This window comes from Dendrobates tinctorius, unplaced genomic scaffold (assembly GCF_039654945.1).
Source record: "Dendrobates tinctorius isolate UK_male_01 unplaced genomic scaffold, ASM3965494v1 ptg000029l, whole genome shotgun sequence".
Classification (NCBI taxonomy): Eukaryota; Metazoa; Chordata; class Amphibia; order Anura; family Dendrobatidae; genus Dendrobates; species Dendrobates tinctorius.
In genome coordinates, this window is record NW_027361697.1 from 26327501 (window position 1) to 26354604 (window position 27104).

General features: G+C 43.4%; 1 protein-coding gene across 2 annotated transcripts in view; it reads left to right on the forward strand.

Annotated features, from left to right (window-relative positions):
- Positions 1-24209, forward strand: part of KYAT3 (kynurenine aminotransferase 3) — a 61840-nt gene extending 37631 nt beyond the window's left edge. For both annotated transcript variants that reach the window (XM_073571489.1, XM_073571490.1), the window contains 7 exons: positions 1-115; positions 1003-1079; positions 1993-2082; positions 3441-3627; positions 8522-8595; positions 10498-10584; positions 23851-24209. The exon at positions 1-115 is cut by the window's left edge and continues 6 nt beyond it. In XM_073571489.1, the coding sequence (XP_073427590.1) occupies positions 1-115; positions 1003-1079; positions 1993-2082; positions 3441-3627; positions 8522-8595; positions 10498-10584; positions 23851-23904 (684 nt within the window). In that variant the 3' untranslated portion in view covers positions 23905-24209. The remainder of the gene's footprint in view (positions 116-1002; positions 1080-1992; positions 2083-3440; positions 3628-8521; positions 8596-10497; positions 10585-23850) is intronic.
- The last annotated feature ends 2895 nt before the right edge of the window (positions 24210-27104 follow it).

Here is a 27104-nt window from a genome sequence, read left to right on the forward strand (position 1 = left end):
ACAAAGGAAGAACTGCAGACGATCGCTGAGCTGTGCATCAAGCACGACGTCCTCTGTATCAGTGATGAAGTGTATGAATGGCTGGTGTACGCTGGGAGCAAACACATCAAGATAGGTAATGGGAGGCCGCCTGGTTATATCTGAGGCGTCCTCCAAACTGTGATCTATAGATCATAATGGGGGGGAAAGAAACACTGGAGGAGATGTACTAAAATGATGCATCAAAGACCTGCGTTGCGTGCCTAGAGACGCATTTATTCTGTGTGCCCTCTCATTTTGGACGTCCGATATGGAGGTGGCTCTTAGCGGTGACTAGCCCATGTCTGTAGTTCTCTTTGGCCTCCTGGCATGTGGTCTATATTGGTTGTGCTCCTCTGAAATCTTTTCTATGTTTCTTAAATACATGTATTTAGCGTTAAAAATCAAGTTTGCAATTATGTGTCATTGAAGATGTTGCTGTTTTTAGCTGTTACGAGCTTTGTTTACATGCACTGTGGTCTACGGCCATAAACCTGCGCCAAGATTGCACCAAAGTTTGGGGAAAAATGTAAATCAACTAATAAGAGGTCTACACCTAAACTTACGTATTGTAAAACTGTCTATCAAGCTTGAGCCTCTGTGATACCCTTGGTAAATCTGGATTTGCACTACTGATGGTCAGAGGGTGTGTGACATTGATTCACCCATTACTGCTGTGTGGACAGTACATATCTAGTGCTACTGTGTTCAGAGTTAACTCTGTAAACCCTTTAGCGCTGCATTTCCAGAGTCAAACACACTTGGAAAGATTTAATAAAAGAAATAGGCCAGAATTCTGGCTTATAGGAAACCAGTCACTTGAAACATGCTGCCCAAACCGCGAGCGGCATGAATCCGAGCCAGGCTGCACGAATGCTCCAACGTGCTTCAGAGAAAACCTAGTTTAAAAAATGTTACCGGAGACTATAGAAAGAGACGTAGACACTTTTAAGGACCTTTTTTTTTTTTTTTTACATTCTTTAGCACTGTTGCCAGGTATGTGGGATCGAACGATAACCATTGGAAGTGCAGGGAAGGCATACAGTGTAACAGGATGGAAGGTAAGTATTGGAAGGAGGCATTCTTGTTTTCTGTATAAGTCGATGTTACTTTTATTTTATTCTTCCAGACCACAAATTTAAATTTTGAGACTAAATGCCGATCTTTACACCAGAGGAGAAAATCCAGTAAGCCAAAGTGGGAAGAGAACCGATCATGTGCACTGTAGAAGTCCTGATTCAGGTTGCACCTAGAAATTAGTGGAACGATCAATCAGTCTTGTACAAATCATGCAGAGAGCAAGGTGGTTAATTTGTTGAGCAGTTTACTTTTTGGCTGTGGCCTACTAAAGCCCCATCCCTTGGTTAGGCCAGGTTCATATTGCGATAGAGCAGTCCGTTCAACGCATGTGTTAAACGGACTGCGCTAATGCTACTCATTTTTCTGATCGCGTTTTGCGATCGCACTAGCGCAGCTTCTCCATCTGCGCTAGCAGTGACGGACCCTCAAACGCTGCAGACCGCGTCTGAGGGTCCGTCACAGCATGACGGCACATCGCTAACGCGTGCGGATTTTGACATTTGTTAGCGATGCGCCACGTTATGACAGTCTATGGGTGCGTTAACGGATGCGGTGTATTGAAATCCGTTAAACGGACTGCCATAATGTTATGTGAACCCAGCCTTAAGGGATTCAGCTTGGGAATCTTTTATCCTACTGCCCACAGGACACAGCAGGGAGGCTGCAGTCAGTTGTCTCACAGGCAGACACAGGACAGTGAGGAGGAGACTGGACCGTAGGACTGTGATATAGAAGAGATTCCTTCATGTATGTCTGAATTTAATTGTAAAGACAAAATGGAAAAGGAAATGTGAAGATTAAGGAAGAAAATATATTTTTAGCATTTTCTCTATGTAAGATGTTTTATAGGTGTTGCTGAAAATGAAGAGAACATTGAGTAATTATTTCTTCCAGCTTGGTTGGTCCATTGGCCCCGCACATCTCATCAAACATTTGCAGACAGTCCAGCAGAACACTCTGTATACCTGTCCTACTCCACTACAGGTAAATATTATTTCTATGGTGGTGTTATTTAGTCAGTTCAAAGACATTAAACATCCAGGTGGCCCGCACTTCACTCTGCACTGACGTTTTAAAATGTCAGTGCAGAGTAAGTCAGCTGCTTTACATGAGATTGTACAGCTGTGTGGTGGGGAGCTGGCTGTCGCATACAACGGTACTACCCATAGAGAAGGAAGAGATGTTATTATCATGTCTGCCTTCCTGTCAGCGCTTCCCCCTCCAAACCCAATGATCATGTCATCGCTGGGTCCTAGGAGACTTCTGCTATACAGATAGAATGCAGACTCTTCACTATCAGGGCGCAGTCAGACGGCCATATAAATCAAAACGAGATCAGAACGCAATAATTGGACTGGCCGGTGGCTCTCCCCACCTGAGCATGACCGCTTCATGTATTTCTATGCAGCTGTCACACTCGGGTTGCAAGAGTCTCCAAGCAGTTCTTGCATTGCATTGCTATCTCAATATGATTTGGCTGCCTGTCTGCACCCCAACTGGCACTAATATACCAACCTGAGCCTAAAGGGGAAAAAAAATAAGGCATTACGGGGGTCAGTAAAAAAAAAAAAAAAAAAAGACACCACCAGTCCTGATCGCTGTTCCCAACCCCACCTCTGTTGAAAATAAAAAATCTTTTATTTCTGGGGAAAGCAATTTTGAAATGTTTTCAGCTGTCCTATGTGGTCATAAAAATGTGTAAAATAGAAAAGTAGACGTTTATTTCAAATTTTCTGTACATTTTCCCCAAATATCAGCTAATGGAACGTTCGAAGGAGAATCCCCCCCCCCAACACACTTCGGTGATATTAAAACCGTACGAGGTCGCTGTCTCTCCGGTCACCGCGGTGCACTTTTATTCTTGTTCTTTTGTGACTGCGGTGTGAGAAACGGATATTTTGACTTTCCTATGTATAAAAATGTATCTCCTCCGGAATGATTAAGGCTGTGTTAACACGTTGCGTTTTTTTTCGCGTTTTTCCCGTGGATTTACCAAAAAATCCGCTCAAAAAACGCCTAAAAGAAGCTTCCCATTCATTTTCCAAATTTTGTGCATATTGATGCGTTTTTTACCGCGAAAGAAACGCAGCATGCTCATTAATTTCGCTGTAAATTCCTCATTTCTGGCTATTTTCTGTGTGTCTGGGGACACTCCGGAAAAAATCACGGCAAAAACGCGCAAAAATTGCGGTAAAAAATGCGCATTCTCTGGGAAGGAGTCCGGTTTTTATGCAGAAATTTTCTGCATACGTGTGCAGCACATAGCCTTAGAGTTTTTTTTTCATATTGTGCGCATACTGTTACTTTACCGAGAGGACTAGTGTCCGCCCGTGTTCCTTTAGGAAGCCTTGGCACATGCTCTGTTCAAGGACTTGAAAAGGATGGATGAGCCTGAGTGCTACTTCTCTGCACTGCCCAGGGAGCTGGAAGGGAAACGTGACCGAATGGCTGGATTGCTTGAGAAAGCCGGGCTTAAGCCTGTCATCCCAGAAGGAGGATATTTCATGGTTGCTGATGTTTCTGGACTAGGTAACCAATGCTTTTCCGTATATATAAAATATTTTCTTTTTCCGACAGTCCCGTCAGGGTCCGTGATAGAACATCTGCTGGAGATCCAGAATGGGAACCGAAACGATCACCTCAAAATATTGTCAGTGTCCTATACTATGCATGGCGTGGCTGGAATTGTGCCTCACCACTACTCAGTGTAAACTACTAGCTGCTGATGGAGTCTTCTGTTTTGATGATTAATAGGGACTCTTGGGTCACTTTGATTTCAGTGGATGGGGCGGTAAAGGGGATTGGCTGAAATAACCATTTAAAGGGGTTTTCCCACGAACAAAGTTAATTTTAATCAATAGATCTTGGAATACTAAGTCCCACAATTGGATGTGTTTAAGTAAAATGTTCCTGTGCTGAGATAATCTTATAAATGTGCCCCTGCTGTGTACTGTGTAATGGCTGTGTCTGACCGTGCAGGATCATGGTCTGATCATACCGCAGCTCCTGGGCAGGGGAGGAAGCAAAACACAGTATATAGACAGGGGATCACAGCTGATTCTTTTTGTGAGATAAAACATTTCCCTGCCTTATTTTTAAAATAATATTTTGCTTCCAAGAAATAATTATTTGTGACCCCCGTGTTGTCCTGTCTGTATTCTCTTTTTCTCCTCCCCTGCCCAGGAGCTGTGGTATGATCAGACCATGTTCCTGTACAGTCAGACATGGCCATTACACAGTACGGGCACATTTATATGATTATCTCAGCACAGGAACATTGTATTTACACACATCCAATTGGGCGACTTAATATTATTCCAAGATCTAGTGATTAAAATGAACTTTGTTTGTGGGAAAACCACTTTAATCTAAGTTGCAGTGATGAGCATTTACTGCTGCAAAATTTCAGCCAAGCAAAATAAACGAGCTGGACTATAAGCCGGTATACATGCAAAGTGTAACAGGACATTCATGCTGTGGCCATTTCACAGCCAAAACCCCAGAAAAAAAGAAAAACCCGCAAGTAAATCAGTAAAGTTAATAGTGAATAACACCCATGGGTACACCTTGACTCGGTGGGATGACTTTTATGCTTTTTTTTTTTTTTTTTTATCAAAATAGCATTAACAAAGTACCCCATGTTATTTACATGTAATCTTCCTTTTATTATTTACTTGCTGTAGGGTAAATGCTGACTTTGTTGTTTTTTTTTGGTTTTGTTTTTTTCCTTTGTTGGATTTTGCTGCAAATTTTCCTGCACTAAAAATGCAGCGTCTTACCGCTCAGGAAATTTTTTTTAATGATGTACATTTTTTTTTTTTTTAATCCATTTTTCTTGTAGCAGTTATGCTCTTTCTTTACAGATTTTTTTCCTTTACAATTGAGCAAGATGTGAAAAATCCACTGTTATGCTGTAAAATGTATCTGTGTTTTTATTGTGTTTCTGCAAAGGAAATGCAGCAAATCCACAGGTAACTGTACCAAGAAGTTTCAACGTTTTTGGGTGAATTTTTCCATAAATCCAATGCATTATTATTTGATGCCACATAGAGGACTTCATTTGGTTCCTCTGAAATCTTTGCATTGCATAAAACGGCTACTTGGAGGATCCTTCTGGTAGGACCCCATTACCTGGGGCTATACTGGTAGGACCCCATTACCTTGGGCTATACTGGTAGGACCCTATTGCTGGGGCTATACTGGTAGAACCCTATTGCCTGGGGCTATACTGGTAGGACCCTATTACCTGGGGCTATACTGGTAGGACCCTATTACCTGGGGCTATACTGGTAGGACCCCATTACCTTGGGCTATACTGGTAGAACCCCATTGCCTGGGGCTATACTGGTAGAACCCCATTACCTGGGGCTATACTGGTAAAACCCTATTACATGGGGCTATACTGGTAGAACTCTATTACCTGGGGCTATACAGTATTGGTAGGATCCTATTACCTAAGGCTATAGTGGTAGGACCCTCTTAAAGGGAAGGTGCCGAAATTTTATATAATTTGCAAAAAAAGAATAAGTAACAAAACATGTTGTTAAAGCAAATGTTGTACTAACTAGGATTTATGGTTTGTTTGTAATAATGTTTTAATGTAGCCACTGGGCGCTGACATCTTGATTTGCAGATCTGTGGAGGACTCATACAGTCTGCAAATATGGCCGTCCCTGGACATAGGAGACTGCGTCGGCTCCCGACCCCACCATGCAGCCTCATTAGCAGTGAACTGGGCACGCCCCTGTGGTCTGCACCATTCACTGCTGTAGGTGTGGCTGGGCGCCATTTTACTGTAGCCCAGTGCTATCTGCTGAGCTCGACTTTCTGCACCGTGCTTCCTGCTCCAGCTCCACTGTCCTCCTTCTCTGTCTCCGCTTCCTCACTCACACACAGCCCCAGTGATCTCCGGTAATCTGACACCTTTGCTTTTATAGTGACAGTGACATATACAGCCCATAGTCTAGTGTATGGGGGGGGCAGTTACACCAGTGTGAGCATATCTGTAATACTGTCTCCTGTGATACTGCCTGCTGAGCCGTGTATCTAATCCTATCCTGTGTGATACTGACTGCTGAACCGTGTATCTAATCCTATCCTGTGTGATACTGTCTGCTGAGCCGTGTATCTAATCCTCCCCTGTGTGATACTGACTGCTGAGCCGTGTATCTAATCCTCTCCTGTGTGATACTGACTGCTGAACCGTGTATCTAATCCTATCCTGTGTGATACTGTCTGATGAGCCGTGTATCTAATTCTCTGCCGTGTGATACTGCTCTCCTGAAATACTCTGTGCTGCTGTCACCCTGCTGGTTTTGTGTGTGATCTACATGGTGGTATTGTGTATGATCTATATGGCGGCATTGTGTGTGAAGTATATGGCGGTATTATTTGTGATCTGCTAAAAGGGGACCCATTCTAGGGTGGTTCTGGCTGAGCACCTGTACACGGGTCAGGGGTAATAGGTGCAGTCAGGGGAGGGCTGGGGAGGCAGCTGAAGAGAGGGGTCTCATTTTTATCGTTACTGTATGGCTCCATTCCCCCCCAGCCTGCTTCTCAGTGTCACCCCGGACTGCGCCTGTCGCCTCGCTTTCACACATCGCCAGGACAGAATCTGAGGAGGGGAGTGGGGTCTTTGCATGCAAAGTCTGGATCAGAACAGGCCATCAATCAGCAGAAATGTTTCCTGGATTTCTGTGCTGCTGTCTCCCTGCTCCTCCCCTATATATCTCCCTCTGTGTCCCCCATAGACCAGCGCACTGCTCTCCTGAAATACTCTGTGCTGCTGTCACTCTGCTCCCTCTACCATATCTCCCTCTGTTTCCCCCATAGACCAGCACACTGCTCTCCTGAAATACTCTGTGCTGCTGTCACTCTGCTCCCTCTACCATATATCTCTGTGTGCCCCCCATAGACCAGCGCACTGCTCTCCTGAAATACTCTGTGCTGCTGTCACCCTGCTCCTCCCCCATATATCTCCCTCTGTGCCCCCCATAGACCAGCGCACTGCTCTCCTGAAATACTCTGTGCTGCTGTCACCCTGCTCCTCCCCCATATATCTCCCTCTGTGCCCTCCATAGACCAGCGCACTGCTCTCCTGAAATACTCAGTGCTGCTGTCACCCTGCTCCCAGAATCCTTGCTGCCTGCCATCCTCGGTGACCGAAGACCCCATTCCTCTCCTCAGATCCTGTCCTGGTGATATGTGAAAGCGGGGCGACAGGGCCTGATATATGGTGGAGGAGCAGGGTGACAGCAGCACAGAGTATTTCAGGAGAGCAGTGTGCTGGTCTGTGGGGGGCACCCTGTTCGGTGCCAGGGATTGTACATAGAGCGCTGTGTTTTATACACATGGATGGACCGTCTTCTTGTCTGCTCCACAGAAATCCAGGAAACATTTCTGCTGATTGATGACCTGTTCTGATCCAGACTTTACATGAAAAGACAGTCAGTAACTTTGCAGGCCCCATCAAAATGGCTGCTCACTGTGTTCCTAAATGTCATCCTCTCTTTTCCCTTAGCAAGCACCCAGTAGGGGAGGAGAGGAGTGACACCACACCCATGTCTAGAAAGAACACTGTGAGCACAACTCAAGATGGTGCTAAGGTTAGGTTCCCAAACCGTTAAAGCAACAAACATGAACCTAGCACTCAACTTAAAGGTATTTGTAAGGCGGTTTATTGTAGTACACGAAAAAAGACGTTTCGGTCAATGTGACCTTCTTCAGTTACGTGTGGTATATAGATTGTGTAGAGCTTATAGGCATCTATCAGAAAGGACGATGGTGCTTTAGGCATTGAGGAGAATGATCTCTCTAAGGTAATGAGCTTGTCAGTATATAGGAGAGGGGCAAACGTGCCTCCAGATGCGGTGGCCGGTTGACCGAAACGTCTTTTTTCGTGTACTACAATAAACCGCCTTACAAATACCTTTAAGTTGAATGCTAGGTTCATGTTTGTTACCACACCCATGTCAGCAGATTCCACCCATACAGTGTCCATTTTAGGGCATGATCATATATCAAAATCAAACATCATGGACACTGTACGCCCATAATTACTGCAGGACAGTAATGTGAGCTAGTTGTACACTAGGTTTTTGTGCCAAACTTCAGTTGCTGCTCCCCCTAGTGTTAACAAGTGGCAATGCCAAACTTTTTAAAACTATTTTTCATATTTTACAAAATTAAAAACAAATGATAATATTTTTTAAGAAAATGTAAACATTAATTCTTTACATTTTTTCAATTGCTGAAAATTTTTTTTTTGGGATGGCACCTTCCCTTTAACTGGGGTATATAAAAACTGTTCTAACTGGAGGAAGATCAGCCCCACAGATCGGGGCATTTAAAAGTTCGTTTCTTTGTTAAGTACATTGAGGATGCTTATTATCTCCATTATTCTTTATTTTGTGACTTGTTCAAGGTGTGGACCTTTCCAATTTCAAGAGTGATGAAGCTTATGATTACAAATTTATTAAGTGGATGATAAAAACAAAGGTGAGCAGCAATATTCTATGTGTGATTGTATTGTATCACGGGTGACAATAATCTCCTGGTAAAATTATTGAATTGAGCTCAAAAGTGGCAGGAAAACTTAAAGGGAATCTGTCAGCAGTTGTTTGCTACCTTATCTTAGACAACTATAATGTAGGAAGAGACCCTGATTCCAGGAATGTTTTAGTTTACTGGGTGCAGCAGTCATGACACAATCCTGGCAGTGATAATCTCCTTATGATAAAACTCACTGTATTGAAACAGCACACAGCCTAATAAGTGACAGGTTACTGAAATCAGTTTCTCAGGCCCTATCTCATGTTTTTCTCAGATTGCATATCAAAAACCTGCTAACAGATTTCCTTTAAAGGGATTCTGTCAGTAGGATCAGTCCTCTTAAGCCGTCTATACAGACATGTATGTCATAGAATGTTGAATACAATGATATCTGTGATCCGGTGTCTTATTCCAGAGAAATCCACGTTTTTTTGTTATATCCAAAGAGCTGTTAAGGTCTATGGGCCAGACCTAGATCTCCCCGAGAATCTGCCTTCAGAGTGTATTATAAATGAAAGAAGGTGTTACTAGTGTAAGACATGTAGCTCAGGAGCCCAGACTGTCCGTCATTACATGTTTTACCAGTGTGAGACATGCAATGACGGACAGTATGCGCTCCAGAGCTACATGTCTCACACTAGTAACACCTCCTTTCATTTATAATGATCTCTGGAGGCAGATTCTCCGGGAGATCTATGTCCGGCTCATAGATCTTAACAGCTCATTGCATATTAAGAAAAATGTGGATTTCTCTGGAATAAGACGTCAAATCACAGATATCATGGTATCCTTTTATTTGACTTCCTATGATCTACATACCCATATAGACAGCTTAGGAGGCTTGATCACACTGACAGATTCCCTTTAAAGGTATATCACCATCTGAGGCAATTATGGCAAATCAGAAGTAAATGCCATAAATCGGTGTCGGGTTCAACTTTCAGGTTTGACACCTGTTGACAAAATGAGATTCTCTCTTTGTTGTGGCCTGCACTCATCAGAGTTGGCAGGATCCTGCATGTGCTGTCATTTTTAGGCAGGAAGTGGGGCCGTGTCAGTCACTGCAGGTGACGTCTAAAGTTTCAGTTCTTTGTGGCATTTCCCATTCACTCTGCCTTTTTTGCTAAAGTCTTTAAATGCATCTTTCAATAGCTTAATGATTTTATATCCGGGTTTAAAGAGAAACCATCATTGTAATTTTTTCACTGAAGACAGATTTTACCCATGAATTGAGAACTTTGAAAATGAACGACCGCTCCACAAGTAACACAAAGCAGATTTCTCTGAAAAGATATATAACAAAGTTGCTTATGTTCATGTTGTCCTATTGATATATGAAGTAAGAGTTGAAACGTTAGGCATTCTTTAAAGCGCCACTGCAACTGGGTTTATCATTTTTTCCCAGCCCTGGAGTGGCGCTTTAAATGTAAGTTCCCTGCCCTGATCATATACTCACACTCTGTCGCCACAGTTTTTCAGCACCGCTCTGGTCCCGCGGCGCCATCTTGTGAGCACAGATTCTGACTGTCCAAAAGTCAGAAGCTACTTCACAAGCGCGCAATGCAAGTTTCTGAGAGCCAGAACGACGCTCCCATAGACTTGTATTGAAAAGTTACCTCTGCGCCGCTCCATGAAACACTGGAGCTGTCGCCAGGTCACTTTTCACCGGAGATCGACAGGAGCGACGCTGGAAAAGGATGGAGGCGGCGGCAGGGGAGTATGACAGAGGGGGCAGGAGAATTACAGTTAAAGCATCACTCCAGCGATGCGATAAAAAACCCCCACTGAAGTGGTGCTTTAACATTACGGTTGAAACCTATATTTTACCCATATACACTTTTATTTTAGAAACTGTCTGCTATCCCAATAACAGCATTTTGCGGACCAGAAACGAAGGGCCAATTTGAAAAATTTATACGATTTTGTTTTATCAAGGTAAGACAAGAAGTAAGGTTACTTCACTCATCTACTGCTAGCGTTAAAAAAAACAAAAAAAACCTTCGAGTTTGTGCACAGATTGAGGCTAGGGTTACATGGCGGCACTATGATTGAAGAATGGCATTTAATCATTTCTTATGGCGTGTCGAGAATAGTAATGGGAGAATTGAGTCCGAGGGCTCCGGGCTAGTTACCCGGTGGGTAATCTGTGGTCGCTGGATGGGAGGCTCTAACCTCTCGGCAGTCCTGGCTCTACATTAATGAGCTGGGCACGACATCGCAAGTGCCGGGAAGTAACCAGAATTGCAGGATTCCCCTCCAGCGGACGCAAATTACTGACATAGACAATCAAGTCACTCATCTCTGGTCCACGGCCTGCTGCAACATCGGGGTTAGCGCCCGAGCACGCTCTAATAACCTCTCATCCGAGCACGCTTGCTAATGGAGACATAATTATAGACATCCTGTGATTAATCCCATGTAAAAACCCTCCAGGCTGCCGCTATCATTGTTCCTTTCAAGTGGGGATCAGACCAGCTGAGATCTGTTTCACGCATCGATGTTTCTAAGACATGTGCGATCCATTGTTTTTTGCAGACAGGTCATAGACTCATTTCGATCAATGTGCCTTTTCATATGCCTTTTGTCTGCAAAAAAGTAACGCGCCCCCTCAGAGTCGGAATTTCTCCGGGGTCTCGGCTGCCGGGGGTAGTCGAGACCCCAGAGAACATGATTTAGGTCGGTTTTTACTTACCCCGGGGTTGCGATCGCCGTTACTAACCGTATAACGGCGACCGCAAAAAAAAAAAAAAAAAATCGCACATCAGAGGAGAACGAAGTAGGGTCCCTGATCCACCCCGATTTTCATGGCTCTACGGTATAAACTTCTGTGAAGCACTTGGGGGTTCAAAGTGCTCACCACACATCTAGATAAGTTCCTTGGGGGGTCTAGTTTCCAAAATGGGGTCACTTGTGGGTGGTTTCCACTGTTTAGGCACATCAGGGGATCTCCAAACGCGACATGGCATCCGATCTCAATTCCTGCCAGTTCTGCATTGAAAAACGGCTCTCCTTCCTTTCTGAGCTCTGCTGTGCGCCCAAACAGTGGTTTACCCCCACATATGAGGTATTGGCGTATTCAGGAGAAATTGCACAACAAATTTTGTGGTTCATTTTCTCTTTTCACACTTGTGAAAATAAAAAAAATTGGTTCTGACGTAAAATGTTTGTAAAAAAAGAAAAGTTAAATGTTAATTTTTTTCCTTCCACATTGCTTCAGTTCCCGTGAAGCACCTGAAGGGTTAATAAACTTCTTGAAAGTGGTTTTGAGCACCATGAGGGGTGCAGTTTTTAGAATGGTGTCACTTTTGGGTATTTTCTGGGTATTTTCTATCATATAGACCCCTCAAAGTGACTTAAATATGATGTGGTCCCTAAAAAACAAATGGTGTTGTAAATTTTGTTGTAAAAATGAGAAATCGCTGGACAACTTTTAACCCTTATAACGTCCTAAAAAAAAAAAAAAAATTTTGTTTAAAAAATTGTGCTGATGTAAAGTAGACATGTGGGAAATGTTAAGTATTTTGTGTGACATCTCTCTGATTTAAGGGCACAAAAGTTCAAAAATTGTAAAATTTTAAAAATTTTCGCCTTATTTCAGTTTTTTTCATAAATAAACGCAAGTCATATCAAAGAAATTTTACCACTAACATGAAGTGCAATACATAGCGAAAAATCAATCTCAGAATTAGTGGGATACTGTGAAGCGCTCCAGAGTTATAACCTCATAAATTGACAGTGATCAGAATTGTAAAAATTGGCCTGGTCATAAGGCTGTGTGCACACGTTGTAGATTTTGATGCGGATCCGCAGCGTTTTTGGCCGCACGGATTCGCATCAAATCCGCAGTGTAGTGCACAGCCAGTGTAAACCTATGGGAAATGAAGATTTGTTGTGAACATTCTGCAGAAAAATCCACGCAGAAACACAGCGGTTTTTTTCCGCAGCATGTCAATTAATTTTGCGGATCTGCAGCGTTTCTGCACCCATTGACTTCCATTAAGTCAGGCACATCCGCAGCAAAACCACAGATGTAAAAAATATCTGTGGATTTCCTGCGGATGTGGGTGCTAGAAATGCTGCAGATTGGGAGGAAGGAAGTGTGTGGGTGGAGAATGTGTACGTGTCTGTGTGTGGGGCGGGGTCTGCGTCTATCTGTGTGCGGGGGTCTGCGTGTGTCCCTGTATGTGCGTGTCTGTGTCCCTGTATGTGTGTCTGCTGTGTAAGCAGCCATTGTCTGATGGGGCTACTGCATTGCCGATGATGGAAAAGTAGTCCCATCAGACAATGCATGTCAAGTGAAAAAAAAAAAAAAAAAAGAAAAAAAATTCAGTACATATACACATACATTACAGACAGTACATACAACGTATAACATAGAGTACATACTCACCATATACACCTAATTCCCAAAAGCCCTCGATGTTATGACTAGGTCACTGAGGAGCATAGCAGGAATAGGCTAGGCCACCAGGAAACCAGAGAGGTTGGTAACTTAGCAGATTGCAGACCCCTAATCCTAGCAACACAACTATCAGTAGCCGTGGGGCGTGCCTACGATGCCCTAGACGCCTCGGCACAGCCGGAGAACTAACTAAGCCTAAAGCAAGAAAGGTGGAATCTAAACTGCCCCTGAGTAGAACCCCAAAGAGAGAGCCCCCAAAAATATATTGTCGGTGAGACAAGATGAGGCACAAACACAGACAGAAAATAGACTGAGCAAATAACTGGGCCCAAACTGTCTAGATAGGATAGGAAAGGAAAGACACTGTCTGCAATCTCACGACCTCTCCCCCACTATATTAGCATTCTGGTGAAAACGGCAGCAAAGCAAAAGAGACTAATATAACAGGGGACTGAACAAACTGACACAAGCTGCAACATATGGAGCGGGGTCCAGCACAGCCCCAGCAGGGAGCACGCTGAACCCTCACAGCAAAGCAGAAAGAGGCAAAACCAGATCAGATGCAAAGGATTAGCAAATGAACAACTTAACTGAAAAATGCAGGATCAGGCAGGAGACAGCAGACCTCAGGAAGAACTATTCGCCAGCAACAACTGAGGGAAGCCTGCTCACTTATATCCTCCCAATCAGTAACCCCTGATTTCCAATCGTCGTCAGGTGGCAGACTTCTATCATCCCGGCCAGCTCCACTACCCGCAATGACCACCAGAGGGAGCCCCGACTCAGAAGTTCGATCAAGAGAATTCACAACACCTCATCTCCTTCAATGAAAATAATAAACCAACCTATACTTACCTTTCCACTGTAGTTCAGTTAATAACGAGTGTCCCATGACGATCTCCCATGTAGAACACTGACATCGGGTGATGTCAGTTCTCTACAGGGGCTCCTGGGATGAACTGACAGGCGGAGGTAATCCTCTGTGATGTATCCCTCCGCCACCAGGAAAGAGGTCCCGTAACCCTAATTCTCACACAGCATTGCTGTAAAGTGAGAGCCTGAACTCAGGTAACCTCAGTGATGCACTGCAGGAGCTATTGTCTCCTGTCAGTGCATTGTGGGAGAGCCCTGTAGAGCAGTGACATCACCTGTTGTCACTGTTCTATAGGGGAGAGCGTCATGGGACACTCGTTATGAAATGGACTACTTCGGAACAGGGAGTATTTGTTATTTTTTTGTTGTTTTTTTTTCAGGAGATCAAGGGCGTCGCATGGATTAGGCGTACAATAAAATATGAAAACTGTGTATTGTTTTATTTCATTAAAAGACACTTTTCTGGCTGTGTGTGTTTATTTAACCCTCAACAACTATAGGTTAGTAATGGAGAGCTGTCTTATTGACACCTCTCCATTACTAACCGGGCTTAATGTCACCTTACAATACAAAGGTGACATTAACCCCTCATTACCCCTTATGCCATAGCTACAGGGCAGTGGGATGAGAGAGGCTAAGTGCCGGAATCGCGCCATTTCTAGGGCGGCTGGGGGGCAGATGGGGCGGGGGGCAATAACCATGGTCCCTTCCTAGGATATGAATATCTGCACCCAGTCATCGACTTTCCCTCACTGGCGGAGAAAATTGCGCGGGAGCCCACGCCATTGTTTAGCCATTTTTTTTTCAAAATTAAACATTATTCATTACTAAACATCGGCCTTGCTATTATATATCTGTGTGTGTAATGGAGTGTGCAAAATAAGAGGTTGGATAAAGAAAAGACATCGCAATTTTCCTTACAAAAATGCATGAAAAACCGCATCAAAAACGCACGGATTTTTACCTGCGTTTTCTGCCAAGAGATGCAGATTCTGTGCAGAAAATTCTGCAGGCAAATCTGCAACGTGTGCACATACCCTAAAGCTGCAAATTGGTTGACACTAAGGGGTTAACCCCTTAACCCCCAAGGGTGGTTTTCACGTTCATGACCAGGCCAATTTTTACAATTCTGACCACTGTCCCTTTATGAGGTAATAACTCTGGAACGCTTCCATGGATCCTGGTGATTCTGACATTGTTTTCTCGTGACATATTGTACTTCATGATGGTGGTAAAATTTCATTCATATAACTTGTGTTTGTTTGTGAGAAAATGGAAATTTGGCGAAAATTTTGAAAATTTCGCAATTTTCCAACTTTGAATTTTTATGGCCTTAAATCAGAGATATGGCACACAAAAAACTTAATAAGAAACATATCCCACATGTTTACTTTACAGCAGCACAATTTTGGAACCAACATTTTTTTTTGTTAGGAAGTTATAAGGGTTAAAAGTTGACCAGCGATTTCTCATTTTTGCAACACCATTTTATTTTTACGGACCGCATCACATTTGAAGCCACTTTGAGGGGTCTGTATGATAGAAAATACCCAAAAGTGACACCATTCTAAAAACTGCACCCCTCAAGGTGCTCAAAACCATATTCAAGAAGTTTATTAACCCTTCAGATGCTTCACAGGAATTTTTTGAATGTTTAAAAAATAAATGAACATTTAACTTTTTTTCACAAAAAAATTACTTCAGGTCCAATTTTTTTTATTTTGCCAAGGGTAACAGGAGAAATTGGACTGCAAAAGTTATTGTGCAATTTGTCCTGAGTACGCTGATCCCTGATATGTGGGGGGGAACCACTGTTTCGGCACATGGCAGTGCTCAGAAGGGAAGGAGCGCCGTTTGACTTTTTCAATGCAAAATTGGCTAGAATTCAGATCGGACGCCATGTCACGTTTGGAGAGCCCCTGATGTACCTAAACAGTGGAAACCCCCCCCCCCCCACAAGTGACCCCATTTTGGAAACTAGACCCCCTAAGGAACTTATCTAGATGTGTGGTGAGCACTTTGACCCCACAAGGGCTTCACAGAAGTTTATAACGTTCAGCTGTACAATTAAAAAAATATTTTTTTCAACAAATGATCTTTTCACCCCCAATTTTTATTTTCCCAAGGGTAACAGGACCCTAAAAGTTATTGTTCAATTTGTTCTGAGTACGCTGATACCCCATATGTGGGTGTAAATGACTATTTGGGCGCATGGCAGAGCTCGGAAGGGAAGCAGCGCCATTTGACTTTTTTGGCTGGGATTTGATGCCATGCCGCGTTTGGAAAGCTCCTGATGTGCCTAAACAGTGGAAACCCCCCACAAATGACACCATTTTGGAAACTAGACCCCCCCCCCCAAGGAACTTATCTAGATGTGTGGTGAGCACTTTGAACACCCAAGGGCTTCACAGAAGTTTATAACGCCCGGGCATGAAAATAAAAAAATCATATTTTTTCCACAAACATGATCTTTTAGTCCCCAATTTTTTTATTTTCCCAAGGGTAACGGGAGAAGTTGGACCCCAAAAGTTGTTGTCCAATTTGTCCTGAGTACGATGATACCCCATATGTGGGAGAAAACTACTGTATGGGCACACGTCGGGGCTCGGAAGGGAAGTAGTGATGTTTTGGAATGTAGACTTTGATGGAATGCTCTGCGGGTGTCATGTTGCCTTTGGAGAGCCCCTGATGTACCTAAACAGTGGAAACCCCCCACAAGTGACCCCATTTTGGAAACTAGACCCCCTATGGAACTTATCTAGATGTGTGGTGAGCACTTTGAACCTTCCAGTGCTTCACAGAAGTTTATAACGCCCGGGCGTGAAAATAAAAAAATCATTTTTTTCCACAAAAATGATATTTTTGCCCCCAATTTTTTATTTTCCTAAGGGTAACAGGAGAAATTGGACCCCAAAAGTTGTTTTGCAATTTGTCCTGAGTAGGCTGATACCCCATATGTGGGGGTAAAACACTGTTTGGGCGCATGGCAGAGCTTGGAAGGGAAGGAGCGCCGTTTGACTTTTTCAACGCAGAATTGGCTGGAATTGAGATCAGACGCCATATTGCGTTTGGAGAGCACCTGATGTGCCCAAACAGTGGAAACCCCCCAATTATAACTCCCAACTCTAACCCCAACACACCCCTAGCCCTAATGGGAAAATGGAAATATAAATACATTTTTTAAATTTTATTATTTTTCCCTAACTAAGGGGGTGATAACGGGGGGTTTGATTTACTATTTATGGCGGTTTTTATGTTTGGCAGCTGTCATACGCGAAAAGACGCATTTTATTGTAAAAATAGTTTTTGCATCACCACATATTGAGAGCTATAATTTTTCCGTATTTTGACCCACTGAGTCATGTGAGGTCTTATTTTTTGCAGGACGAGTTGACGTTTCTATGGGTACCATTTTCGGGCACGTGACATTTTTTGATCGCTTTTTATTCCGATTTTTGGGACGCAGAATGAACAAAAACCAGCGTTTCATGAATTTATTTTGGGGGGTGCGTTTACACCGTTCCGCTTGCTGTAAAATTGATAAAGCGGTTTTATTCTTCAGGTCAGTACGGTTACAGCGATACCTCATTTAGGTCTTTTTTTTATGTTTTGGCGGTTTTATGCAATGAAAACAATTTTATATAAAAAAATAATTTTTGCATCGCTTTATTCTGCGAGCTATAACTTTTTTATTTTTTCGCTGATGATGCTGTGTGGCGGCTCGTTTTTTGCGGGACAAGATGACGTTTTCAGCGGTACCATGGTTATTTATATCCGTCTTTTTGATCGCGCGTTATTGCACTTTTTGTTTGGTGGTATGATAATAAAGCATTATTTTTTGTTATTTGTTTTTATTTTTTAAGGGGTTCGCTAAAGGGGTTAACTAATGGGACAGTTTTATAGGGTGGGTCGTTACAGACGCGGCAATACTAAATATGTGTACTTTTATTGTTGGTTTTTTTTATTTCCAAAAAATGAATTGATTAGGGAATTTTTTTTTTTGTTTGTTTATTTTTTTTAAATTATTTTTACACTTTTACTTTTTTTTTTTTTTTTTTTTTTACTTTATTACATTGTCACAGATCGCTGTGACAGATCAGCGATCTGACACAGGCGCTTCACAGGCTTCCTCATGCCTGCGCTCTGCAGGCAGTGAGGAAGCCGGCTAACTGCATGCCCCCGTGGTCCCCGCCGCCATATTTGATCCGGAGACCTGCAGGGAAGGAGGCCCCCAGAGCAGAGCAGTACATCGCGCTGCTCCGGGGGGCTCAGGGAAGCACGGAGGGAGACCCCTCCCTGCCAATGCTTCCCTAAACCCCCGGTACACTGCGATCGTGTTTGATCGCAGTGTGCCAGGGGTTAACGTGTCGGGAGCGGTCCGTGACCGCCCCTGACACACAGTGTCGGGTGTCAGCTGTGATAATCAGCTGACACCCGGCCGCGATCAGCGGCGTTCACCACGTGAGCGCCGCTGATCGCTATGATGTACTATCCTGTCCCCAGGAATCAAGTCCCAGGGCACATGGACGGGATAGTACGTCATATGGCAGAAAGGGGTTAATGTAAGAAAAACTGACACATGGACCAGAAATGGGTCCCTCACACTGGGATAGGTTTATAACATATATTAAAAAGAAAACTAACATGTGGCCAAATCTGCATTCACAAGTCCGTGTTTCACTGTGCCTGTAGGGAATGCAATACTGACTATGGGTCTCCTGACATGAACGAACAGCACTTAGCGCCAGTCATAAGATGCGGGCCTGTACACAGTAAACATAGCTGTGTGACTTTACCCCAAGCCTGTTTGCACCTTCATGACCAGGCCAAATTTATACAATTCTGACCAGAGTCACTTTGAGATTGTTGTTTTTTTTTTTTTTTCATGACATATTGCACTTCATGATAGTAGTAAAATGTCTTTGATATGACTTGCGTTTATTTGTGAAAAAAGAAAACCCACAAATTTGGCGAAAATGTAATTTTTAAACTTTTAATTTTAGGCCCTTTAAATCAGAAACTCATGTCAAAATAATTAATACATAACTTACCACATGTCTACTTCGCATCACCAAAATATTTTAAAACGCCACTTATTTTGTTACAAAGTTGCAAGGGTTAAATGTTGACCAGCGATTTCTAATTTTTTTTTTTTTCAGCAAAATGTACAAAACCACCTTTTTTTTTTTTTTTTTTTTTTTTGAGACCACATTACATTTGAAGTGGCTTCGAGGGGTCTATATGACAGAAAATACCAAAAAGTGACACCATTCTAAAAACTGCACCCCTGAAGGTGCTCAGAACCACAGTCAAGAAATTTATTAGTCCTTCAGGTGCTTCACAGGAATTTTATTTTAGACCCAATTTTTTTTCATTTCACATGAAAAAATAGACCTCAAAATTTGTGGTGCAATTTCTCCTGAGATACAGATATCCAATATGTGGGGGAAAACCACTGTTAGGCGCATGGCAGGACTCGGAAGGGAAGAGCGCCATTTGACTTTTTGAATACAAAATTTGCTGGAATAATTACTGGATGCCATGTTGCATTTGGAGAGCCCCTGATGTGCCTAAACAGTGGGAAACCCACACAAGTGACCCCGGTTTGAAAACTAGACTCCTCAATGAATTTACCTAGATGTGTGGTGAGCACCTTAAACCCATAGGTGTGTCACAGAATTTTACAATGTTGATCTGTAGAAATGAAGAAAAAAATATTTTTTTTCACCCAAAAATGTTTTAGCCCCATATTTTTTTCATTTTTCACAAGGATAGCAGGAGAAAATGAACCCGAAATCTTGTTGTGCAATTTCTTCTGAGTACACTCATATCCCATATGTGGTTGAAAACTACTTTTGAGGCACAGTGCAAAGTTCAGAAGGGAAGAAACCCCACATTGGAGGTCAGATTTTCCTGGACTTGTTTGACAGTGCCATGTCACATTGGCAGAGCCCCTGAGGAGCCAGAATGGCAGAAACCCCCATATGTGACCCCATTTTACAAACTGCACCTCTCAATGATTTCATCTAGGGGTGCAGTGATCATATTGACAACACAGGTGGGTCACAGACTTTTATACTATTGGGCTGTGAACAAATGATGTTGGTGGTAAAGACGTTCTGTTTTGTTTTAGCCCCAGATTTTACATTTTCACACTGGGAAATGGATGTAAACAGCACCAAAATTTGCCCTACTTCTTCTGCAGAATGTAGAAATACCTACAGTACTGTACTACATAGCCACACGGTGAGACTCGGGAGGGACGGAGCGCTATTTTCTTCTGGAGCGCAGATTTCCTGGAATGGTTTGCAGACCCCATATACAGAGCCCCTAAGTGCTAGAGAGCAGAATTGCAAACTGCCATTGTAGTGACCAGCAAGTCGTGCCCAGCTCGTGCTTCTAGAGACATGCACCCGTAAATAAGGCGGGCTCTCATCGCTACAGAAATGCCAAACATGTGGACGCAGAATATAATTTAGGCACTGGAAAGGGGCATTTGGATTTGGGAGTGCAGAATTTGCTGAATTTCTTTTGGGGACGAGGAGCCATTTTTCTTTTCCAGAGCCTTTGTACTACTAGTAACATGGAAGCCCCCTATATTTCCATTGACAGATGACGGACCTGAGTTGGGACTTGATTTTTTTTGTGGATTGATTTGAAGCTTCTATTGGGAACATTTTACATGAACTTTTGGGATCACATCTATCCGGCACTCTACGCTGAGCACATGGAGTTTCCACCTAAATCTCCGAGTGACGTGACAGATTAAATCCCCGATGGATCCATTCACTATAATGAGGCAGCAGAGTTACTCTGGACTCCATCTGGCCTCTGTTCAGCTGTGTCCTTCTTTTCAGAGGTACGTAAAACTGTGGTCAACGGCACATTTATGCATGCCTAAAAAAATGGACAACACCAGATCACGGGCCAGACAGCGTCCAGAGATTCCTCGTTACAGGGAATTCCTCGGCATCCACTGAGATTCCTCAATATAGGGAATTTTACGCCGAGGGTTCCGCCTATATCACTTATTTCAGAGAATTACACGGAAACCCCGGTGTAAGCGCTCATCGCAGAGCGCAGGATAAATGTGTGCCGAGCTTTACTGCGATCTTTGGGGTGCAGAACAGAATGAACAAATCAACAGCAGGTGAAGAATTGGTTTTATTTATTTTTTTATGCTGTTCCTCGTACGGTATAAGTGATTAGATGACTTTATTCTTTGGGTCGGTGTGATTACAATGATACCAGATTTAAATCGGGTTTTTATGTTTTGTTGCTGTCACACGCCAAAAGACACTTTTTTGGAAAAGCAAGTTTTTGCATCACCATATTTTGAGAGATAATTTTTTCATATTTCTGCTCACAGAATCATGTGAGGGCCATTTTTTTGCGGGAAGAGTCGATATTTTATTTAGTTTTTTTTTTTTTTTTTATTGTTACCATGACAATTTTTGATTGTGTTCTATTCCGTTTTTTTGCGAGGCAGAGTGAACGTTCCGCGTGTGGTAAAATTGGTAAGTCAGCTTTATTCTTCTGGTCAGTATGATTACAGCGATACCTCATTTAGATCTTTTTTTATTGTGTTTTGACACTTTTACACAATAGAAACTATTTTAGAGAAAAAAATATTTTTGCATCGCTTTATTCTGAGAAATATAACTTTTTTTCTTTTTTTCAACTGATTGAGCAGTATAGCAGTATGGTGGCTTGTTTTCTGTGGGACAAGATGACGTTTTTAGCGGTACCATTTTTATTTACATTTGTCTTCTTGGTTGCATTTTATTCTACTTTTTGTTCAGTGGTATGATGAAAAAGCTTCATTTTTGATTTACCGTATATACTCGAGTATAAGCCGAGATTTTCAGCCCATTTTTTTAAGGCTGAAAGTGCCCCACTCGGCTTATACTCGAGTTATAGACCAGGGGGGTCAGTGGGGGAGCGCGGGTGTCAGATCATACTCACTCCCTCCTGGCACGGTCTCTGCAGCACCTGCTTCTCAGATTGTCTCCGGCGCCGCAGCTCTTCCTGTGCTCAGCGGTCATGTGGTACCGCTCATTAAAGTAATGAAAATGCACATATTCATTACTTTAATGAGCGGTAACACGTGGCTGCTGAACACTGGAAAGAGCTGCCGGCATCTGAGAAGCAGGGACTTGCAGAGACGCGCCAGGAAGTGGTGAGTATGATGGGGGGAGCATATGGAATATTAACCTGTCCCCGTTCCACCGCCGCACGCTGCTCTGTCCTCTGGCTGTGACGTTCAGGTCAGAGGGTGCGATGACGTGGCTAGTGCACGCCCTCTGCCTGAACAGTCACTGCAGAGAGTCGGAAGACAGAGCGGCGGTGGAACGGGGGCAGGTGAATTTTGCAGGTGCTGGGGCCCTGAGCCAGCAGCGACACCGGCACCTGGCCCCCATAGCGCGCCTGCGTCTCCGCCTGCTCAGGACACCGGCACCTGGCCCCCAGCGACGATAGGTGAGTGTGCCATTTTTTTTTTTTTTTTTTTTTATTTGCCGCCGCCGCCGCGGCAGCATATGGGGCATATTCAATGGAGCATCTTATGGGGCCATAACCTTTATGGAGCAGCATATAGGGCATATTCTATGGAGCATCTTATGGGGCCATTAAGATATAGAGCAGCTTATGGGGCATATTCTGTGGAGCATCTTATGGGGCCATTAAGATGTATATTGAGCAGCTCATGAGGCATATTCTGTGGAGCATCTTATGGGGCCGTCAACCTTTATGGAGCAGCATATAGGGCATATTTATGGAGCATCTTATGGGGCCATAACCTTTATGGAGCAGCATATGGGGCATATTATTCTATGGAGCATCTTATGGGGCCATTATTAACCTTTGTGCAGCATTATATGGGGCGTATTTTGTATGGAGCATTATATGGGGCTCCTGATTCAAAAACATTTAACCTACTGATGTCTCAATTAATTTTACTTTTATTGGTATCTATTTTTATTTTTGAAATTTACCAGTAGCTGATGCATTTCCCACCCTAGGCTTATACTCGAGTCAATAAGTTTTCCCAGTTTTTTGTGGCAAAATTAGGGGCCTCGGCTTATACTCGGGTCGGCTTATACTCAAGTATATACGGTATTTATTTTTACGGTGTGCACTGAAGGGGTTGATTTGTGAGACAGTTCTATAGGTCTCGTCGTTTTGGAAGCGCCAATACCGAATATGTGCACTTTTTTGTTTTTATTTTCAAAAAATATTTATGGGTACAATATATATTTTTTTTATTTTATTTTGTGATTTATTTACTAAGTCCCTTTATGGGATTTTCACTTTTTGCATTATTATTGTAGTTGAAATGCATCACAATGCGGTAGAACTGTCAGCCTTGCAAAAACAAGTTAGTTAGATCATGCACTGCGTATCATCTAACTAACTTGCTCGTACCTGGTGACCTGTATGTCATCATGACGACATCTGATCACCATGGCAGCGATTGGGCCCTAGCGATGACACCGAGGGAAGTGCAGAGGGGACTCTCTCCCTCTGCATGCCTGCTAAAGGCTGCAATCTCAATATTTAGGGAGTTAAAGTGCCGGGAGCGGTGCAGGCATTACTCCTGCACTGAGTGCCGGGTGTCAGCTGTCAGAATCAGTGAACAACCCCGTTGGCATTCGCGTGCACACAAAATCAACATGACAAATCCATACGTCCAAGTATAGTAAGTACCAGCCAACCTGGACGTATGGATATGTCAAAGGTCGTAAAGAGGTTTTCTCACAAAGTTAATTTTAATCAATATTTTGTGACCCCGGCCTAACTGATGATTCCTGGAATATATGGAGTAGCGTATTTTAGTTTTTCTCATCAATGAAAATAAGTTATGTTGACTGATAACACACAGTAATTCCATTCACTATAACATCATGCTTTCTTATTGGTTCCTACAGCGAGACGAAACCTTAGATGCAGCCGAGAAGATTCTACAGAACTGGAATAAATGAGTGTTATATATATCTATATATATATCTGTATTTATTGTACAGCAAGATTCTAATGACTTGTAATATTGGATAAGGCCTTGCTCACATTACCAAACATGAAAAGTAATTTTACACAATTCAGTCTGGCATTTTCCCATAAATCCCTATAGAAGAAGGAATAAATAAATAATGAACCATTTCTCATTTCTGTTCCAATGCAATTATGTACACTTCTTTAGCTGTAATGTGAATAAGGCCTTGTAGCCCATGACTTATTTTAATAGTTTTAATTGTAAAATAAAACCAACTGTACATATAAAATCTGACCTAGAGGACTGTGTTTTGTGTGCGCTGACTTCTTGGTATTTGCACTGTTTCTGCATTTTTTTTCCCCCTCCATCAGTTTGCGCGTGCTGACCCATCACTATTAAATGGATTGTCCACTACTTTAAATTAACCCCCCAATGTATCCCCCCCCGGGGCCCCTAATGAATTTTGGAAATACCTCATGTTGCCTATGCTTCCTGTGAGCGGCGCTATCGCTGGCCACTCACAGGCAGCACCTGACCCCCGCTGCAGCCGGCTCTTGCTTCTGCTGGCGTCCCATCAAGTGCTGGCAGCAGCCCATTCATTGAGAGAGCGCGCGGGATGCTGGGTGTGACGCGGGGGGTAACCCCGCCCACAACCCAGCATCCACCACGGGGACCCAGAGCTGAGTCACGCCTCACTTGTCGTGACGTCAGTTCTGGGTCACGTGCTGCCTGTGAGCGGCTTTGGATAGCGCCCACTCACAGGAAGTATAGGCAACATAAGGTATTTACAAAATTCATTAGGGGCCCCGGGGGGATACATTGGGGGTTTAATTTAAAGTAGTTGACAACCCCTTTAAGCCAGGGTCACACGAGCTTATATCGGATGATTTCTTTATCAGACAGCACTCGGACCAATGTTATTCAATAGTGCAATGCTGATGACTCTGTGAAAAAAAAAAAAAAAAATCACGTTCTGTGATTTTGCTCTGAAATTGGAAGATACTCAGCCATTTAAGTCTATGGGTGATTGGAAAACATCATATTGCACTTGGATGACATTTGAGTGCATTCTGATTTCTGTTGATCCACAATGGAGAAGATGGAGAGATTTTATTCTCCATCTTCTCACCAGTGCTACGGTTCCCTCATCCGAGAGAATCTGATCACACTATGCTGACGCTCTGATCAGAGTTTAATCAGAGTGTCATTAGTATAAGTGAGCCGATTCCCTAAGAATCTACAATTGTGTCACCCGGCCTTAGACGGCCCTCACCTTCTTTCCCACTCACCGAACAGAGAAATTACCAATGTAAGATCTCACAACTGCATCTTGTCTCATCGCACCTTTTACCACAAGTGAAAACTGCTACAGGACAATAAAAAGTGATATCTGGACCGATTAACGCATGTGTAAGTTCAGGAAATTTTACGTTTGCATGGGATTCGGTTAGTTGCTGATACACTTGCTCACAGGAGCTCATGTTGCCAGGAACTGCGGAGGAAGTGTTAGTCTGTGTGCCCACGTAGCGATTTTTAAGCGTTTTGCCGCGATTTTCGGCGCGGAAACGTTTAAAAATCGTGTACAGAAAGCCCCCCATGCATTCTTATGGCATTCCGCACATGCTGTGCTAATGCTGCGCTTTTTTCCGCGGCGGAATCGCATCGCGGAAAAAATCGCAGCATGCTCATTCTTTTATGCGGAATCGCAAAGAATTGCTGCGATTCCGCACCCATAGGAATGCATGAGAATCGCTTACTTCCCGCATGTGGCTATGCCCACCATGCGGGAAGTTAAGCGTCTCATGTGCGGTTGGTACCCACGGTGTGGAGGAGAGGAGACTGTCCTCCAGGCTCTGGGTACCATACTCCTGTAAAAAAAAGAATAAAAAGTAAAAAATCGGGGTATATTTACCTTCCGGTGTCCCGCGCTACATTCCCGGCCTAAGCGTTCCCAGTAATGCCTTGCGGCAAGGCCCTGTAATGACGTAGTCTCGCGTGACTCTAGTGGTCTCGCGAGATCGCTATAGCAACGCGAGACTACGTCATCACAGGTCTCGCAAGGCATTACTGGGAACGCTGTGGCCCGGGAATGCAGCGCGGGACGCCGGAAGGTAAATATACACCGATTTTTTTTTATTTTTTTTAGCATTTTAACATTCTATCTTTTACTATTGATGCCTCATAGGCAGCCTCAATAGTAAAAAGCTGCTCACACTTGTCAAACACTATGTTTGACGAATGTGACCAACCTGTCAATCACTTTCCAAGCGATGCTTCAAATCGCTTGGAAAGTGCTTGAATATCGCACGTGAAAATCGCGGCAAAATCGCCATCATAATCGCGGTGAAATCGCGCGGAAAAAAACGCGCGATTTCTGGGAAGGAGTCCGGTTTTTAGTGAGCGTTTTAAAACGCTACGTGGGCACATAGCCTTAATGTAGGTCAATCACTTAATTTGCTCAACCCCCCAACCTACTTTCTCCTTCCCCACCATCCTGTAGCATGTAAGCCCGAAAGGGCAGGGTCCTCTCTCCCCTCTGTATCAGTCTGTCATTGTTAGTTTGTTTACTGTAAGTGATATCTGTAATTTGTATGTAACCCGGGCGGCACGGTGGCTCAGTGGTTAGCACTGCAGCCTTGCAGCGCTGGGGTGCTGGGTTCGACATGTTCTCCCCATGTTTGCGTGGGATTCCTCCGGGCACTCCGGTTTCTTCCTACATTCTAAAGACATACTAATAAGGAATTTAGATTGTGAGCCCCATCGGGGACAGTGATGATGATGTGTGTAAAGCGCTGCGGAATGTTAGCGCTATATAAAAATAAAGATTATTATAAAAATAAAGATTATTATTAACCCCTTCTCATGTACAGTACCATGGAATCAATGGTGCTATATAAATAATTTCCATCTGCTGCAGCCTATCACCCCCCTGAGTCTTCTGATTAGCATAGCAACGCACCTTAGGAAAGTCTCAGACTGCCATATTGGACACAGACTGCCATATTGGACACATTGTACACAGACTGGCCGACGGCTCTCCCGACCCGAGCGTAACAAATAAAATGTATTCCTATGCAGCTGGCACACTCGAATTGAGACCCTAATTTCAGTGATGTATCCCTTATTAGGCTGTGTGTTGTAGTTTCAATACAATCCATGTTTCATCGTGCCTCCTAGTCCAACCACTCT